The sequence below is a fragment of the Monosiga brevicollis genome, genomic scaffold (assembly GCF_000002865.3).
Source record: "Monosiga brevicollis MX1 MONBRscaffold_32 genomic scaffold, whole genome shotgun sequence".
NCBI classification, from domain to species: Eukaryota; class Choanoflagellata; order Craspedida; family Salpingoecidae; genus Monosiga; species Monosiga brevicollis.
In genome coordinates, this window is record NW_001865069.1 from 390,764 (window position 1) to 407,767 (window position 17,004).

A 17,004-nucleotide genomic window follows, 5' to 3' on the forward strand; every position below is an offset into this window, starting at 1 on the left:
GGGGGGTGGACAGAGGGGTGGGTAGTTGGTGTGCGTGGTGATTGGATTCACTTGTTTGCGCTGGGAGAACTCACGGGTCGGTTGTGTGTCTAGACACGTGGTTGACCGCCATGGCGCGACAGATGATGTTTTCGGGGTTTGTCGCCGTCGTGGCTCTGGTCGTGCTGGCTGCTGTTGCACCAGCGCAGGCTGCCCACGAGCCACCGGCGCATGCTATGAGCGGCGAGTTTGCGCGTCTGCATCAGCGCCAACTTCTCGTCGATGTGGCTCAACGCATCGCGCTCCCCCTGGTACGTCATGACCTGCGACGACGCCTTGGGCGTGGAGCCCGTTGTTCTCACAGCGCCTCCCCGCCTCTCTCGCAGAACCACGATGACTCGCGCATGGGTACCTTCTCGTGCCGTTACTATACCTCGGACCTTCACTACGATCGCGAGCAAGGCGTCTGCTTCTTCGAGATGGGCGGTGAAGCCCCCAACAACGGAATCGGCAACGATTACATTGCCGATCTGGCCAAGCGTTACAAAGCTCTTCAAGTGTCCATCGAGCATCGGTCAGTTTGATGCGGCATGGTTCTGACTGACCAGCATCTTGTGCTCGAAGCCAGGGCGTTCCTTTGGCCGGGTGGCCAACTTGCTCACCAACTCTCACAAGGCCATCACCGTTCCGTCCATACGTTCAGCTTCTACGGTGAATCCGTGCCGGGGGATGATTTCTCCGTCGACAATCTGCACTATCTCACTTCTCGACAGGCCCTGGCCGATGCCGCAGCGTTGATTGACCATGTCAACCGCACCTATCACTGCCGCAAATGGATGGCCTTTGGAGGTTCCTACTCGGGCGCTCTGAGTGCCTGGTTCCGTACAAAGTACCCTCACATCATTGACGGCGCTCTCTCCAGGTAGGCTTGGATGCCCCTTATTCTCTCACCGCCAATACAACTTGTCGGCCATTCCGCTCACCTTTTGTCCCACCTAATCTTCAACCACCCGTCTTCTTTCCTGGACAGCTCTGGTGTCGTCAACGCCGTGCTGAACTTTGTCGAGTTTGATGAACAAGTGGCTGAAGCAATCGGCGATCAATGTGCGGATAATGTGCGCTACGTCACCGCTGCGTTTGTCGCAAGCCAGCAAAACGGTACGTTGTGAGCGGTTCCCAAAAACAAGCAGAGGAGAGGGGGGTGAGTCAGTTTCAGCAGAGAAATAAAATTCAAAACTACTGTTAAAGGCCATACAATTTGAGCCCGCCAAACACCCGAACGGCTTTTGCCGCACCAACGCATGGTTGACCGTTTGGTTCAAGCGCGTGCGGGGGCCACTCTTCCATGGCGCTGGCTTCTCACCTTCTTACCTTCTCTCGTTGCTGGTACAACTTTGAAACGCAGACCTCATCAACGCTGCGACCAAGGCTCTCTTTGGTCTTGATCCGGGCATGGATGACGGTGATTTTGCCTACATGTTGGCCGACTCGGCGGCCATGGCTGCTCAATACAACAACAAGGCTGCTCTCTGCGATGCCCTGGCCAACGTGCAAAAGGATTCCCATGAGGCTGCGCGCCAGCGTTTTGCCAACTTTACAAACTTCTTCTGGGGTAGCGACTTTGGCAGTAGCTGCTTCTACGACCGTCGTTGTGTTTACGTGCGTTACTCATTCCTCGTTGCGCCGGTCGTGACATCCGCGGCTGCAAGCCAGGTTGATGCCTCGTTATGTCATCTGCTCGCTCGCATCATGACTAGGCTCAGCCAACTCGCTGGCAACCCACGGCCCGAAGCTGGTGGTGGCAAAAGTGCTACGAGTTGGCGTACGTTATAGCTGAAATCCCTTTGGTCCAGCCTCTCTTTTATGGAACGTACCAGCCTGGTGCGACATTCTCACGGTGGTTGCTGCCTCGATAGTTACTGGCAAAACCATCCTCAAAGCGGTTCCCTGCGCATGGATTTGATCACCATGGACTACCATCAGAAGCGATGCAATGCCATGTTTGGCCTCTCCTCTCTCCCAGATACCAACGGCACCAACGCCTATTACGGCGGCGCGGCGCCCAACACCACAAAAGTCTATTTTAGCAACTTTAGCGATGATCCCTGGCAACAGGCATCTGTCCGCAAGGTTGGTCCCGGACACCCCTGCTGCCCCGACACACATTATGCTGTTCTCCTCACCGGTTCCGGTTGTGCCTCATCTTGACCTCCCTCAGGAATTGAGTCCCTCCTTGCCATTTGAGCTCGTGCACTGTGACGGCTGCGGTCATTGCGATGATTTGCACCTGCCCAGCCGTAGCGATCCCCCGCAACTGACTGCTTCGCGCCAGCGTTTTGAGACTTACCTGACGACCTGGCTCAAGTGAGCGTTTGATTGACAATCAAGCTTGCCATCGTTTTGATTTCCTTCCAACTCGTGCTTTCATCTGTCAGCAGTTAAGCTCTCGAATTCACTCTCTCCCAGTCTACAACCCTTGTTCTTGCCGGTGATCCTGGATTGGTGTGCGTCTTTGCATGGGATGGAAAGCAAAGAACTTTGGGCATGAGCAAGGCTTTAAAGCGGCTATAGTGGTGTGTGTGCGTGTGTGCGTGTGTGCGTGTGTGATCTGAGGGGAAAAGAAACAATAATTCTTGTCTGAGAGGAATGAAATTTTTTGGTTTGGGAGGTTTTTTTTTTTTTTGTGTGAGAGAGAGAGAGAGAGAGAGAGTAACGGTCAAATTCATCATTGCGGACACGGGGATGGTTCGAGCAGTCATGTGCGCGGTGGCCGAGTTGTGAATGAGACGCCTGTGAGGGCCGTGGATCGTGTTGGCAAGCTTCGACCTTGGAAGCATGGGTATGTTGGGCACAACCCATGTTCTGGGATAGGTTGGACAGGGGCTGCGGAGGCTTCTCTGGGGTGGCGGATGACTTGCTTGTTTCATTGTGATGGTCTTGCTAGAGCGTGACTCTTGGCTCCAATCGGCCACGGAGAATCCGTGGTCTCGCCCTGCCACCGCCCCGCCTGTGGATGCATACACCCTTCGCGACGATTTGGCATCCGTTGCTGCATCAAGTACAGCGCCAAGCGATGCGGGTGCCCTCGAAGATGCGCTCGATCTGCCAGAGCGACAGAGTCATCCAGCACCCTCACCCACAGGGAGGGTGAGCCGAGAGCCGGTTTCCTCGCCAGACTTGGATGCTCGTACCGATCGCGTGCTGCAAAATAGGCGAGTTGGACCTGTTTGATGAACTGTACTGCGATCCCCCCACTTCCTCTTTTTTTTTTTTCGTCAATATCAGCATTGTGTCTCATCGCTGCACACCACGCCTACAGTCTGGCTCTGTTGCGCCGCTTAAAGGCAAGCAAGCAATCGCCTCACCAAAGCTCGAGGACTCGGTCTGGACTTGCCACGGGAACTGACTATTCGCGCCAAGCGCCACCGGCATCATCGCGCCATACTGTCCCACTACAGGACGTGCCAGGCTCCAATCTCGTGTAGGGCCCGCCCTGCCTTATCGTGCCCATGTGGCCTCGTCTTTCGGGTTTACCCACCTTTCCTCCCCCCCCATCTTTGCCTTGACAAGAAATGTACATTAACAATTCACTTGTGTCTCCCGGACTATTCTGCTGCTGCCACAGGGAGAAATGGCGCACCATGCATCGACTGCAAACGTTGGGTCGTCGACCAGCCGCAGCGTCCCCGACAGCAAGCGAACCAGGCAGGCAGGCACAAGCGCCTATGGTCCCCGCAACAGGATCAGAATCCGATCACGGAGCCCAGGCACCAGCACAGGCCCTTTCTTGTAAACCCATTGAGCCTCAGGTTTTAGAGCATTGTTCTTGTCAGACAGCAACGCCCACGATGAACACCCACCCAGCCCCAGGCCAGGCCCAGAATCAAACCCCAGCTCCGGACCGGGCTCAGCCATCACCCCATGCCCAATTGCCGGCAGCATCCGCCGTACCCTGGACGGGCCGTGCAGCAGGAGGTGACCACGATGGGGACACGCCTGCCTGCAAACCCCATCCTACGATGGTTCATGGCCCCAAGCCCGTGCATGCAGCCGTAGGGCCCCGCTTTCCCGACACGGACATTGCCATCCACGATGAAACGGCCCAGCTGCCGCTGTCTGTTCTTCACCAGACTGAAATGTCAGCCCACACCGATGCCCAGAGCATGGGCACTCTACGCCTTCATGTCCATCTGGGAGCCAGTAATCGCAGCAACCCTCAATCAACGCCGCGCCGCGACTCTTCCACGCAGACTGATAGCCCACCTCAGTCCCTCCACGCTCCGGCCGCCTGTAGCGCTCCCTTCGATGCAGCACCGCTCCAGCGCAGCCCCAGCGAAACGGCCCAAGCAGCTGATACACCTGCCATACTGGCCGACCTCCGCCGCGCTTGGCATAATTTATCGCCTCAAGAAGCAGGTCAGGGCACTGCCTGTCAGCATTTAATCTTTTTTTTGCACTCTGTCGACAAAAACTGACACTCATTCAACACAATGGTGCTTTTAGCTGATCCTGAATTGGCCAGCCTGGTGCAGCAAGCCCGTCGAGTCGAAGATGATTTATTGTGCGTATCTTAGCTCTGTATGTTTTGAGTTTTTTTTGCTGCCCTCCAGCCTCACCTTGCCTGAAATGCTGCTAGATTTGTTCATGCCCTCCTCACCAGATCCCAATAAGCGATTATGAGATGCCAGCTCCCCTGATTAAGCCACGAGTACAATTGAGTGGGTTATAGAGCTGTGCTGACTTTGCACGACACAACAACACCACGAGTGGTCCTCACACAAACTGAAACACACAGAGAACAGCCAAGGGCGCCTGCTGTGCTCGCAGACCAGCAGACCTTACCATCCGCAGACTGGATGGAAGCGAGCGAGAATAAAGAACAACAACACAGTATAAACCAAGCTTTCTCACATTGACATGTCATTCGCGTTTTGCATCCAAAAATGGGTGCACCGGCAAGGCAGGCGAGTGACACTGCCGCGACAATCCCAACTTTCTTTATTTTTTTTTTCTTCACAACGTGTACGAGCTTCGACGCAAAAGCCTGCAATCGGAGTTAAGCGGTGGACGGTTGCTCCTCTGCAATGAAAGCATCAAAGGCCTTTGCCACGCGATCTGCAAGCGGAAACCCAGGCGCCAAGTCAGTGCCACTCAAGAACTTTCAGCTATCGCGGTAAAACCTCATACCAACGTACCGTGCATCAACTCCGTAGAGCGATCGGCGTCCTCAGAAGACGCGCCAGAGTCTTGCAAGTGCGTGCCTACACGACACCCAAAACACACCGTCAGAATGGTACCTTCAAGGGCTTAAGCATGTATGGATCGTCAGCTTCGGGTCAAACATACGAAGGCGCTTGGCTGCCGCATAAAGGACTTTGGCTTGCTCACGGCGACCTTCCTTGAGATCTATCGAGAAGCGATTTGTCTTGATGTCAGCACCGCACACCGTCTCCGAGCCACATTCTTGCTTCAGCCTTGGGGGCAGAGGCAGTGGTTGGTTAGAGCAAAGCTGACTGACCTTGGTGTACAAACGAGAGCAGGTGCAATGCATTGTAAAGGCGGAGGGGCACAGCTGGCATTCCATTCAGCGCTCGCACGAAGGCTGACAACAAGGCAGGGCTTGCAGCGACTAAAACACGGAGCAGACGGGCAGGTGAGTCGGCCTCGCAGTATACTTTTTCCTCCCGCTTCAACTCAAGGCCAAGCAGCACATACGGAGGGGAAGAACGGTGTGAGCAGCAATGGTTGTTGTCACTCCAATAGTCTTGTCGATGCACCCGGCAGCCTCCATGCCGTCAAGCAGGCCATCCACCAACGTTGCCACATAGGTTTGGAGCAACTGGCGGCGCTGGAAGACCGAGGCCAGGCGAACGACCAAAGTGCGGACGGGGGCAAAGGCGGTGCTCGTGCCATGGGCTTGGCATAGCATGAGACGCAGAAGGCGCAGACCATGCGCATCATGCTCGTGGGGTTGAGTGCCCGAAGTGCTGGCCAAGAGCTCTTGACAGAGCGTGCTGAGGCTTTCGCACAGGACCTCGGCTGGCATGACCTTGGCCACCTGCGACGCTGCTTCCACGGCCGTGGTGATGGATGTCGTCTCCACAGCTCCGAGGCGCAAAGCTGCGGGAATAGCCTGGCCAATCTGGAGAGACACGAGCGATTGGGTCAGGTTTGTGGCCACCCCTGCACTTGATACGACCATGTTTAATGCGCGACTGTCGTACAATATCAGCGGCCAGAGCCTGCAAAACATCTTCTTGCAGGGTCGTTGGCGCATCCTTGCTTGCACCCTGCACAGAACAAGCCACCATGAGCTTCTCAGACCTGGGCATAACAGAAGCAAATTTATCACTCTCATGGAAGCAGTGGCCCAAGCCCCCACCTTGGAGCGCTTCGATGCCTTTTTGGGGATGGGGGCTGTCGTCAGTTGCTCCAGCGCAGGCAAGATGCCCGTGGTCAGCACCCGCGTTAGCTCATCAAACGCCTGCCAGATATCAACCTACCGCATCGGGTCAAAATAGCAGTTGCCATCAAGTGACACGCAACGGACGCATTCACCAAGCGCATGCAACTCAGCACATACCTCACTGCCCACGAGCAGTTGCATTTGAAACCAAGTATTCAGCATGTGAGGTAGCTCACGGTCCACGTTGGTTGGAAGCATTCTAAGCCGGACAGGGCGTTCGAGTGCTTGTGAGTTTTATGAACACTACTCGAGTCATATAGAACCGAAAACAAAAAAGCATCACGAGCAGCGCTGTCCCTACTTGATTCCCGAGCAGCGACCCAACACCACATCAGGGATGCGCTGCAGCAATTCCGGAGCCGTGCCCAACAAGGCCTTGCGGTCTTCAGGTGTGGCATCTTGTTGGCCCGCAAACGTCTATCAAAATGGGGAAGTGAGTGGAAAAAAAAAAAAAAAAAAAAAAAAAAAAAAAAAAAAAAAAAAAGAACACCGAGCGCGGCTTACAGTCGCGACAGTAAGGGTTTTGTGATGGTACATACCAAACAGGCTTTGAGGATGGAATCACCCAAGCCGCTGCGCGACGTGTCATCTACAGTCAGTAAATCTGTGCATGGGGCCAGCATCGGCAGCATCGGGTGAACAGAAAGTCCTTCCTGCGCCAGTAGCCAGCGTCGCTGATGATACTGACCTGTATCCACCTCTGAGCGGGACTTGCTTGCGCCTCGCTTGTGCTGATTGGAACGCACAACCACGCCTGCGGAATGTCACATAACCAGCCCATTCAGACACGTGGTCCCATCGAAACGCACATCCGAACTGAACTGCAACCCCAGCCACCACCAAGCCGTTCTCATACCTGGCACGTGTTCAACTTGAAGGGCGTTGGCGACAAGCTGTTCTCCCAAGTAAAGCAATGAAGGTAGCTGTACATGACCACGGAAAATGAGAGGCATGACGGGGACGTGAGAAGATGTACGTGTGGGGCTATATAGCAATGGGGGCGATGGCGCGATGGAACACAAACGAACATCCGAGCAAACAAGCATAAAACGAAACGATGGGAGTAATGGCGTTCAGGCAAAGCTAAAGCTTTCAGATGGACAGACCTGATGATTCTGGAGCAGCCAATGCACGTTTGCGTTCAGGTCATCTGTGTTGCTCTCAGCGGCGACGAGCTCTTCCAAACGGTCTTGCACAATCTCCTTCTGCACAATGTGTCCCCGACGGCATGCAGGTGAGAGCAGTCATTGGATAGGCCACGCGAAAACGGCAGCGAAAGCCTTCCGGTTTGTCAAACACGCAATTTTGCACGAACCGTGGAGACGTCGGGCAAGGTAGCCATGATAATGCTGGTACAGGTCTGGATCTCCTCGTCATCTCCGTATTGAGTGTGCAAGAACTGCACCAGTGAGCTGATGCGGTCCGCCAGGCGAGAGGTCAGTGTGTCTTGTCCATGGCGCCGTGTCAGCTGCTCCAGCAAGACCACCATCACCTCCATCAAGCCCACCAGAGTGTCTACGGCGTATATGGCGCACAAAAGCAGGTGTGAGTCGTACGGGCGCCATGGCCAAGCAACTGCAGCGCCACGAAGCAAGAGAAAAGTTTGTAATGGGAACGAAAAGATGCCGTATGCCAACCTCGAGCCATTGGGGTATCCTCAGCAGCTTCGGCGTTGGCAGCGTCCATTTCATTCATCAGGCTGTCCACTTCATCAAAAAGACCCTCGCCTTTGACGTCGCTCTAGCGCACGGGTGGGGTACATGAGAGCAGGGCATTCAAAATCCAATATTTTGGATACCTGGCATGAGCCAGACATACCGACAAGCCCGCAGCCAGGACGGCGACGAAGCGCGCCACGTCGCTGTCTGATGCCTTTCCCTTGAGCTCGGGTAGCAAGCTATAAAAGATGCGACTCGCTTCGCGATTGGCTTCGACAAGGCGCACGCATCTATACATGGAGGGCCAAAAAATGCATGAGTGGTTTTATGGTACAGGGTACAGAGAAAATTGAAAGGATTACTGGCAGCTCGTATCGTGTAGGTCGAGGAAGGTGAAACCGTACCGGTCGTAGCGAACTTCGTCTGTGTTGCCCATGGGAAAATAGGTGGGGAGAAGCAGTTTGCACAGTCGCTTTTGGTTACCGGGTGTCTCAAGAGGCAGGCGGGCCAAGAGCTGATCCAGGGGCACGATGTCATGGAAGCGGATGTCACGGATGCCCTTGACGGCAAGCAGCAGATCAATGAAGCTGCGGCGCACACGAGCCGAAGGATCGTGGATCTGGAGGCGGAGTGTAGGCAGGAGCTTGCGAAGCAAGGGAATGGCCAAGTGGTTATCCAGTAGATAGTGAAGGCCTTGAAAACAGGCGACCCGTACACCGGCATCGGCACCGTCCCTGCGAGGTATATTCCTCGTGAGTTCTTGTGTATTTGACAGAAAAATCGAAACCAAGAAACAGCAGATCAAAGGCCGGGTGGAAGAAGCAAGCTGGCTGTAGAATGAGTGCAGAGGGCTGCACGCACCGTGTCAGGTCATTGACCACCTTGGTCAAAATGCCGCTCAGAGCATTTGCAGGGAACAGTTCCCAATAACCACAGAGCACTCGGCACACTGCTTGAACACCTGTGAGTTTGGCAACAAAAAGGCAAGCAGCAAGTATGCGCGACTGTGAGGCGAGTTGAGCAGCGTGTCATTAGAGCGATGGTGGCACGAGGGAGGACGTTGGCGTACCAGTGGCGCGCACAGCGGCGTGTGGGTCAGTGAGGAGCTCTTGCAAAGCATCGACTTGATGCTCCAAAAGACTAGATGTGGTGTGCCAAAAAAAAAAAAAAAAAAAAAAAAAAAGAAAAAAAAAGTCAGGTATCGCCATCTTGGGCATCAACAGAGAGCACATGTCAGTCGTCTGCCGCATCACACTTACGCTTCATTCTCCGGGCGTGATGCATTGGGGTTGGTCAACGGAAAGACGTCGGCGAGCAGACAAGCGGCGTTGCGGCGCACAAAAGGATTGGCCACTTTGAGTGCGCGCCACAGCAGAGGCTCATACAACTTGGTCAACATCTCATCCACCCCACGCTCTTGCTTCTTTTCGTGAAAATCATTCAGCATCTACGCAACATGCAGGCGGCACCAATGTGAGCAGTCGCCTGCTGTATATGATTGGGCGTTGGCAAAGCCTCATAGGCGCACTCACCGTGCGTAGCATGAGAGGCATATTGGGACCACGGAAGGCTGGCTTGCGGGCGTGCAGGGCGTGATAGATCAAGTCCTGTTGTTGGATGAGGGTGTCGGGAAACCAGCAAAGTCGAAACGAGGGTTATCAAGCTCATGCCTTCCGCCGATAGCCATCTTGATCAAGTTTGGCCGTACCTGAATGCACGCATTTTCAATCGTGGTTTGGTAGGCGCCAGAAGCACCTCGCCAGGCTCGGTAATAGATCTGTCCACCCAGTCAAGGAGGAGAGAGGATGTCATTGACGGCATGCGGACAATGTACAACGCGCAAAGCTCGCAACAAAGCTTGATTTGCCCACCAACCTCGCCATATGCGCTGATGAAACTCTTTGGGCAGTGGGGAAGGGTGCTTTTGATGTTGGTATGTAGCTGCTCCGTGAAGTTGAGGTGCAGACCAAAAAGGAAGCTCAGGAAGCGGCGGCCCTCAAGCACGTTCAAGAATTGAGGCTCAACAACGCATTGCAACAGGCAGCTCTGCTCGGATGAAAAGGGGAATTTATATTGGTTTCAGCAGTGAGCTACCAAGGGTGCTGGTTGCGCAGTTGGTGTGCTTGGAAGTGACAACCGACCTTGAGAGCAACAGAGGACTCATGATCATAGTCAAGGGCCATAAAGGCTTCTCGCATGCTGTAGAGACGCTTGATGGCGGACTGGTTCGCTTTTTCCTCCAGAGCCATGATGACTGCAGCTGAGCACTATGGTTCATCAACACATGTGCACATGCTTCAATGAATACTTGTGCGCTTTGCAGGTTGGCCAGGTGAGAGCATCTTTTACGAGTTGCCTCACCAAGTGGGGCGTAATGTCTTGATATTGTGGTCGCTGATACCGGAACCTATCCAAATGTGGGGTGAACCACGTCGATGATGAAGGACAGTGCTATTAGGTTCAAAAGTGGCTCGCGCGTGCGCGTGTGTTTTGGGTATCTTCATGATGGCCGTGAGAACGAGGTTTTGGGTCCGTACCAGTTGCCAAGAAGAGTAATGCTGGCATTTCGCAGCTCGCGAGCACTGGTCGGCGCAGCAAGCAGGTAGTCTGTGGGCCCAGACGCTCGAGTGAGAGCAAGATATGGTTGCAGTCGCAAGACAAGAAACCTCGACCGGAAGTTTGGAAGCGTGAAGTGTGCACGCTATCCCTGCATTCGGGTCGTCCCGCTATCGCAAAGCAAGGTCTGTAGACGATAGAACAAACCGTGCACGGCGAGGACGATGGTAATGAGGTCCTGTGGCACCTGCAGATCGGCATCTTCTCGGACGGCGGGTGGCGCTGCGAGGGCCATTTCCGTGACCAAGGTGAAACTGCTGATGGCCTGCTGCTCCAGCTATTTGTTCATGGCGAGCAAGAGCGATAGCAGCTTGAGCAGATGAAAAGCGCCATCTCTTGGTCTATAGGCCGCGATTGTGTGTGCGTGTGTATGTATGTACATGCTTGTGTGGGAAGCAGAGTGGAAGGGTGTATACCTCAGACAGGGCTTCGGGGGCTGCATCGCCGCTGGGGAGGGCGGGAATGACCTCGGACTCTGTGAATGTGAATGCGGGCCAAACAAAGGTGCGTCGCATCAGACTACAAAATGTAAACAGGGACATTGTCGGTATCAGGTTGATCAAGGGATTGTTGCACCGCGACTAACGGAGAAGGCTGACGGCGGCGGCCCAAAGGTCCTGGGCCTGCTTGACAGAGTGTGCTTCAAGCAGCTCCTTCATGTCCAAGGAGTCGGCCTGTTGCTCCTGGAACCCCCAAAAGGAAGCAAAGGCAGAAGCAAAAATCAGTTCCGGTGCATTGGGCATCACGCTCTGAGCTCTGCGGGTCCCATGGCCGAACCTGTGTATGAAAAGCAGCAAGCGAGTCCATGGAACTCATCGCATTCATCAGGTCCTCTCGCCGTGTAGCCGTGGTGGGCCCCTTGTTGGCGCGCTTCTGTGGTGCCGACGCCTTGCTCGACGTAGCGGAGCCGGGTTCATTGCCACGGTCAGCCAGCACGCGCGTGCTGGCACCGCGATCGCGAGCCATGTTCCAAAGGTCCTGCAACGGCAACGGGGGGCGAAACGATGGTCGCTCCCAGGTTCTGTTGTTGAAATTTAACACAAAAATTTCGAGTTTTTTCTTGTTTTGTTGAGAATTTCGGTTGATGAGAGATTTCAAATTTTACTGCGAAATAAAACTGTATTGTTTATAACGCAGGTTTTACTACTCAAATGATTCAAAAATATGCATAGTTCCTGGTTGTCAGACAAAACCTTGGATGCAGTGACCCCCTCTTGCGAAATCGTTTCGGTCAGTCCAACCGGCTTCAATAACAAGTATTTTAGCTGCATAAACTAACGTTGTGCTCATTAATAAACCAGCGATAACTTTGTAAATCGTTTCACAAAGTTGTGTGCGATGGTACAAATGGCACGAATTTTTCGTTTTTTTTTTTGAGGTTGACGACCTCAAAAAAAAACAGAGATCGCCGAGGTCGCGCGGCTGTGCGGGGTGGGACAGGATCATGTCTCGAGCCAATTCGCGGATGGGGTCGCGGCCAGTATCCGCGGCAGGTGGTGGCCCCGCCCCGTTGCAAGGATTTGGCCGGACTAACCACGACACCAGCAACAGAACTACGCTGCCACCCTCACAGGTCTTGGGGCGCGGTCGATACAAGCCAGTCAAAGCCAAGGCGTCATATGTGGATGAGTCGCTCTTTGGCGAGCCCTCTCGCAAGTCGGCGAGTGAACGGCAGCAGCAGCAGACCAAGTGGGCCGCACCATGGCATGAGCCTTCGAGCCGACCTACCAGCAGTGCCAAAGCATCACGTGCCCAGCCTAGTGACCGTACCTCATGGCTACAGTCGGCCCAGCCGCGGTCCATGCGCGCTGTTGACCCCGGCAAGTACAAGAGTACCGATCCTTGGAACGGACCATTGACGAACACAGCCCCCCCGGCCAAAGGAGCTCGCAAGGCCATGCCCTCGGATCCTTGGCGAGGTTCGGGCTTTCACCAAGCCAATCCTGCCCGACGTGGCCTGGCCAAACCGCCTGCTGCCACGATTGATCTCACTCAGGACAAGAGATAGACGTCGACGATTAGTGGTTTAAGAAGATAAGGTGGTGGTGGTGGGGCTGGTGGTGAACGGCCACATGTATTGCTGCGATGGTTTGGCTTCTTTTGCACCTGGGGGAAGTCAAGCTGCGTCAGCAGAGAGGCTTCGGTTTGCATTCTGAAGATGTTTGTGCGCTGCGCGCCAAGCGCGCTCTTGTAAACAGTGTGTGCTAGGGCGGCTGAGATTGGCAGATACCTTCCTCGGCTTGCTCATGCCTGCCATGCTGGGTCGTTGATTGGTGGTCGTGGCTAGATGATTAATAGTTGTTATTATGACATGAAATTGGATTTGAATCGATAGGGCAGCTTTGTTTGTCCACAAAAAGTGATTGGCAAAGATACCGACTTTGGCTGGACCTCAACAAAAGACAGCCGGGTGGCAGACGCGGGCGTGACTCTGATAGCCCGAGCTCGTGCACACCCGGGGGTTATGATAAAGGAAGCAAATAGAAGCACAAACAAGGGAGGTCCACGACGCAGAGACCAAAGCATCGGAGTTATGGTGTAACCACGACGACGATGGTAGCAGCAGCGTGGCAAACGGGCTCAGCCAAGAAGAGGAAAAGGACGTTGGGGGGTATGAGTGAGGCTCACTTGGATGCTGTCGTCGAGCACAGCCGTGCAGACTGTTCTTACGCCTTGGAGGACAAGGTCTCCTCATAGGCCGGTGGGGCCTCATCATATGGAGCAGCCAGGTTTGGGTGTGTCGCTGGAGCTGCGTAGGCGCTCGGGGGCGGTGGTGCCGCGTATTGAATCACGTTCTGGGACTCGTTATTAGGGAGCGGGGTTGAACTGGCATAGTAGGCTGGTTGTTGCTGCTGAGGAACTGGACCATGATGGCCAAGTTGTGCTCCAGTGTAGGGCAAAGGAGGTGCCAACGCTGGTCCTGAACTTGTCGGCGAAGGAACCACTGACGTCTGATTCTGAGCGAGCAGATCGATGGCGCCACAAGCAGAACAGGTAAGTGCGTGCGTCGTCAAGACCCGCAAAAAGCCACACCAAAAAGCCACACCAAAAAGCCACACCAAAAAGCCACACCAAAAAGCCACACCAAAAAGCCACACACAACCAAGTCGGGACCAACCTCGGCACCAACAAACAAATCTGTGTCGGAAGAGCGCCATGGCAAGGCAGAAGAGGTACCAAGGCGCGTGAGTGCGGTGTGGGTCGGCAAAGGTAGCCTTCCTCGCTTTACCTACCACCGTGTGTTTCCGGATGTGCCGAGGGGGGCATGCCAGCGCAGGAGCGGGCCATTTGTACAAGTTCGCCTAGGGAATGGAATTCTGCGATTGGCCGGCCAGGGTGGTGAGTGCAGCAACTGGGATGATGGGTTGGCACCCGATGGTGCAGCGCGATCAAGTTTGAGTGACCTGTCAACGTACCAACTTTTTGGATGCTACCCAGCCCCACTTCCTGGCGGGTGCTTGCGAGGCAATGCAGTTTGCCGACACCTGAGAGGGGGGGGGCGGGTACGGCAATTCCAGGTTGGGTAATTGAAATTGAGTGAATGAGGCTAAGAATGATAAAGAATGCCCATCAACCCGACAAGTCACGTACGGCCCATGCCCACATCGACGCGGTCAAAGACTATGGCTTCATCCACCTGCCGATGGAGGTGGGTGGTGAGCGTGCAAAGTTGGCCAACAAGAGGGAAGTGCATAGGAATATGACCATCGGAGCACACTAGGGGCAGGGCGGTGGATTTTGGCACGTACTCGGCCAAAGCCAATGTCCAAGCGGCGACACACGACAAACTCGAGGTGAGCAAAGCCCACGTCCACTCGCCGAGCCACGGCACGCTACATTGCCGTTCCGAGAAAAAAAGGACAGAAAAAAAAAAAGAAAAAGAACCGAGCCATGGCAGATACAGACAGGTGAGCTTTGCTAGGTGGAGTGTGTGAGTCAAGACATGTTAATCAGTTCTCTGTACAAACTGCACGATACGCGCGACAGCATGGGGATCCAGGAAGCGGGACCCACATCGATGCTGCCGAGGCCAAAGCCGAGCGAGGTCTTGGCTGACACGTTTTCCCAGGGAAAGTCGTAATCCACTGCGTGCCGCGCGCGGCGATTGCCATGCGCATCGTACGGTGTTCCCTGTGGTCCAATATTGCCCATCTTGCCTGTGCTTCAAAGTCCAGCAATGATGCTACGTATCGGCGCCTTGAATCTGATTCACAAGAAGCATGGCAAACGGGTTAGAAAGACGGGACACCAAAACCCTTTGCAGGTGTGTGATTCAGACAATCGTAACCCGCAGTCTTCATCAAGAACGCAAGGAATCGCCCACCAGCCAGCCAGCCAGCCAGTTGGCACCCAGCCGAGCTGAATGAGATCGAACCAACCTGTTAAACGCAGTTCACGACACACGCGCAGCAGCAGACCAACCTCCCGCTACATGTGCAAGCAGAGAGAGAGAGAGAGAGTTTGAGAGAGAGTTTGAGAGAGTTTGAGAGAGAGAGAGAGAGTTTGAGAGAGAGAGAGAGTTTGAGAGTTTGAGAGAGTTTGAGAGAGTTTGTTTGAGAGAGTTTGAGAGTTTGAGAGAGAGAGTTTGAGAGTTTGAGAGAGAGAGTTTGAGAGAGAGAGAGTTTGAGAGAGAGAGAGTTTGAGAGAGTTTGAGAGAGAGAGAGAGAGAGTTTGAGAGAGAGAGAGAGAGAGATGTAAGACAGAAAGTGTCATGTGCTTGCAAGGGACACACGTAGCGCTGCACAGCATGTGAGAGCGGAAATGAATGAAAGAGAGAGAGAGTTTGAGAGATGAAGTTTGAATGAATTGGTTTGAGAAGAGAGAAGTAAAGAGCAAAGACACAAAGGAAAAGCACAACTACCACATGAAGTTTGAAGCGCTCGCTGAGCTGGGCAGAGCAGCGCTGAGCTGAGCTGTATGAGTGTGTGCGTGCGTGTGTGTGTGTCGAGGGGATGGAGGCAGGGGAGGGGAGGGAGTGGAGCGGGGCGTTTCGCCGGGTGTTTGGACGCAAGGTTTCGTCGCGAGTGGCTCGACGCTTCCTGACGGATGTGCAGCTTGTGGTGGCGCGGTTGAAGCGCGCGTATTTGGTGGATGCGTTGGAGGTCCGGCCGGCACAACTGCTGGCTTTTTTGCACGAGGCGCGGCTGACTGAAGCGCTGTGCTGCCTTTGGCTGGAGCTGCCAGATCGGGGTGACGCCACTGGTGGTGGGACACCCAGGGTCGTTCCCGTAGTGGGTCGACCTGCAGAGGATGATGAGGCCCTGAGCATGATGGGATTGCCTTTTTTGCTGCCTCGGGCTGCCTTGACCGAGCTTTCGGCCGTTGCCACTGATGCCCGCGTCGTGGATGCGCGCCACGGCCATCCCTGCGCCTGGATCGACTCAGCAGACGTGTGCGGCAATGGTGGTGGGGACGATGTGGGTGGCTGGCCAGCCTTGCTACACTCTTTTGGCGAAAAGCTGCAGGGAGCCCACGCCCAGCTCGAGGCGGACGCTGCCGCCACGGGCTGGCTGCGAGTGCAGCCAGGTGCCTTCTGCCCCGTCGCCATCACCGGCCTGCTGCTTGGGTAGGGTCAATCCACCACGCAATCGCCCTCAAACCCTCTATGTGACATTGCGTGGCAACGCTTGGCATTCATTTACCACCCGTGCGCACAGCTACCCTGCCGTGTACTGGCAGCGTCCAAGGCTTGGCTCTGAGAGCCGTAACAACCTAGGCAACATCACCCTGCGACTCCACCAGGCTCTTCAGTCAAGGTAGAGCTCTCCTCTACCTCGCGTTTCAATCATTGTGCCAGGCATCTGGTGAATGCTCTGCATCGTCTGGCGCTGATCACCGCGCAAGACAGCTTTGCTCTGCTCTGACCACTGCATCATCTTTTGCTTTGATAGAATGAGTCCTGAAGCGGACCTGATCATTGCCGCCTTTTCTGTTCCCGAGGATCTTTGTCAAACCACCAGTGCGTTGCCAACAAACTTTTATGCCACTCTCGTCCTAGCCCCAGCCTGTCCAACATTACCTACTGTCTGGCTCACGATCGCCTTTCCCTAGCGTATGAAGAGGTCGCTGCGCACTGGCGTGCGCGCTGGCAACACGATAAGCCGCTCCTGGATCTCCGCATTTCTACCGTGACCAACCCCACCGTTGCGCTTTAATCAGTACACTAGCTATAATCGAGCCTGCATACCCGTCTGACGAGCCTTTGCACCAATGGTACCTCCCTACCAATCAAATCCTTTGGCCATCCAACCCTCACCCAGACCCGAGCCCCCCCCCCCCCCCCAA

General features: G+C 54.7%; 4 protein-coding genes across 4 annotated transcripts in view; 2 read left to right on the forward strand and 2 right to left on the reverse strand.

Moving 5' to 3' along the window:
- Window positions 1-2,377, forward strand: part of MONBRDRAFT_34251 (uncharacterized protein) — a gene marked incomplete at its 5' end in the record, with an annotated part of 2,838 nt that extends 461 nt beyond the window's left edge. The window contains 8 exons of the mRNA XM_001749626.1: window positions 189-290; window positions 366-553; window positions 683-901; window positions 1,010-1,137; window positions 1,385-1,638; window positions 1,737-1,801; window positions 1,896-2,109; window positions 2,198-2,377. Of these exons, the coding sequence (XP_001749678.1) occupies window positions 189-290; window positions 366-553; window positions 683-901; window positions 1,010-1,137; window positions 1,385-1,638; window positions 1,737-1,801; window positions 1,896-2,109; window positions 2,198-2,347 (1,320 nt within the window). The 3' untranslated portion in view covers window positions 2,348-2,377. The remainder of the gene's footprint in view (window positions 1-188; window positions 291-365; window positions 554-682; window positions 902-1,009; window positions 1,138-1,384; window positions 1,639-1,736; window positions 1,802-1,895; window positions 2,110-2,197) is intronic.
- Window positions 2,378-4,678: 2,301 nt separating this feature from the next.
- On the reverse strand, window positions 4,679-11,685 carry MONBRDRAFT_34252 (uncharacterized protein; the record flags this gene model as incomplete). Its single annotated transcript, XM_001749681.1, is given in 30 exon segments — window positions 4,679-5,094; window positions 5,175-5,240; window positions 5,326-5,488; window positions 5,508-5,608; window positions 5,695-6,121; window positions 6,204-6,269; window positions 6,362-6,478; window positions 6,563-6,644; window positions 6,747-6,862; window positions 6,985-7,049; window positions 7,134-7,199; window positions 7,302-7,368; window positions 7,552-7,650; window positions 7,761-7,960; window positions 8,083-8,185; window positions 8,264-8,393; window positions 8,508-8,690; window positions 8,965-9,064; window positions 9,173-9,243; window positions 9,363-9,550; window positions 9,636-9,710; window positions 9,812-9,880; window positions 9,979-10,149; window positions 10,245-10,370; window positions 10,465-10,510; window positions 10,641-10,710; window positions 10,867-10,996; window positions 11,100-11,194; window positions 11,306-11,402; window positions 11,497-11,685. The coding sequence occupies 30 exon segments, from the start codon at window positions 11,683-11,685 to the stop codon at window positions 5,036-5,038; spliced, it is 3,537 nt and encodes a 1,178-aa protein (XP_001749733.1). The 3' UTR covers window positions 4,679-5,035.
- Window positions 11,686-12,163: 478 nt separating this feature from the next.
- On the forward strand, window positions 12,164-12,727 carry MONBRDRAFT_29230 (uncharacterized protein; the record flags this gene model as incomplete). Its single annotated transcript, XM_001749627.1, has 1 exon — window positions 12,164-12,727. The coding sequence occupies one exon, from the start codon at window positions 12,164-12,166 to the stop codon at window positions 12,725-12,727; it is 564 nt and encodes a 187-aa protein (XP_001749679.1).
- A 300-nt stretch (window positions 12,728-13,027) lies between these two features.
- On the reverse strand, window positions 13,028-16,267 carry MONBRDRAFT_34253 (uncharacterized protein; the record flags this gene model as incomplete). The annotated part of the gene is made up of 10 exons (XM_001749682.1): window positions 13,028-13,676; window positions 13,838-13,857; window positions 13,953-14,036; window positions 14,136-14,204; window positions 14,311-14,356; window positions 14,469-14,552; window positions 14,698-14,804; window positions 14,843-14,923; window positions 15,044-15,098; window positions 15,152-16,267. 10 exons carry the CDS (start codon window positions 16,265-16,267, stop codon window positions 13,386-13,388), a joined length of 1,953 nt encoding a protein of 650 aa, XP_001749734.1. The 3' UTR covers window positions 13,028-13,385.
- Window positions 16,268-17,004: the final 737 nt, after the last annotated feature.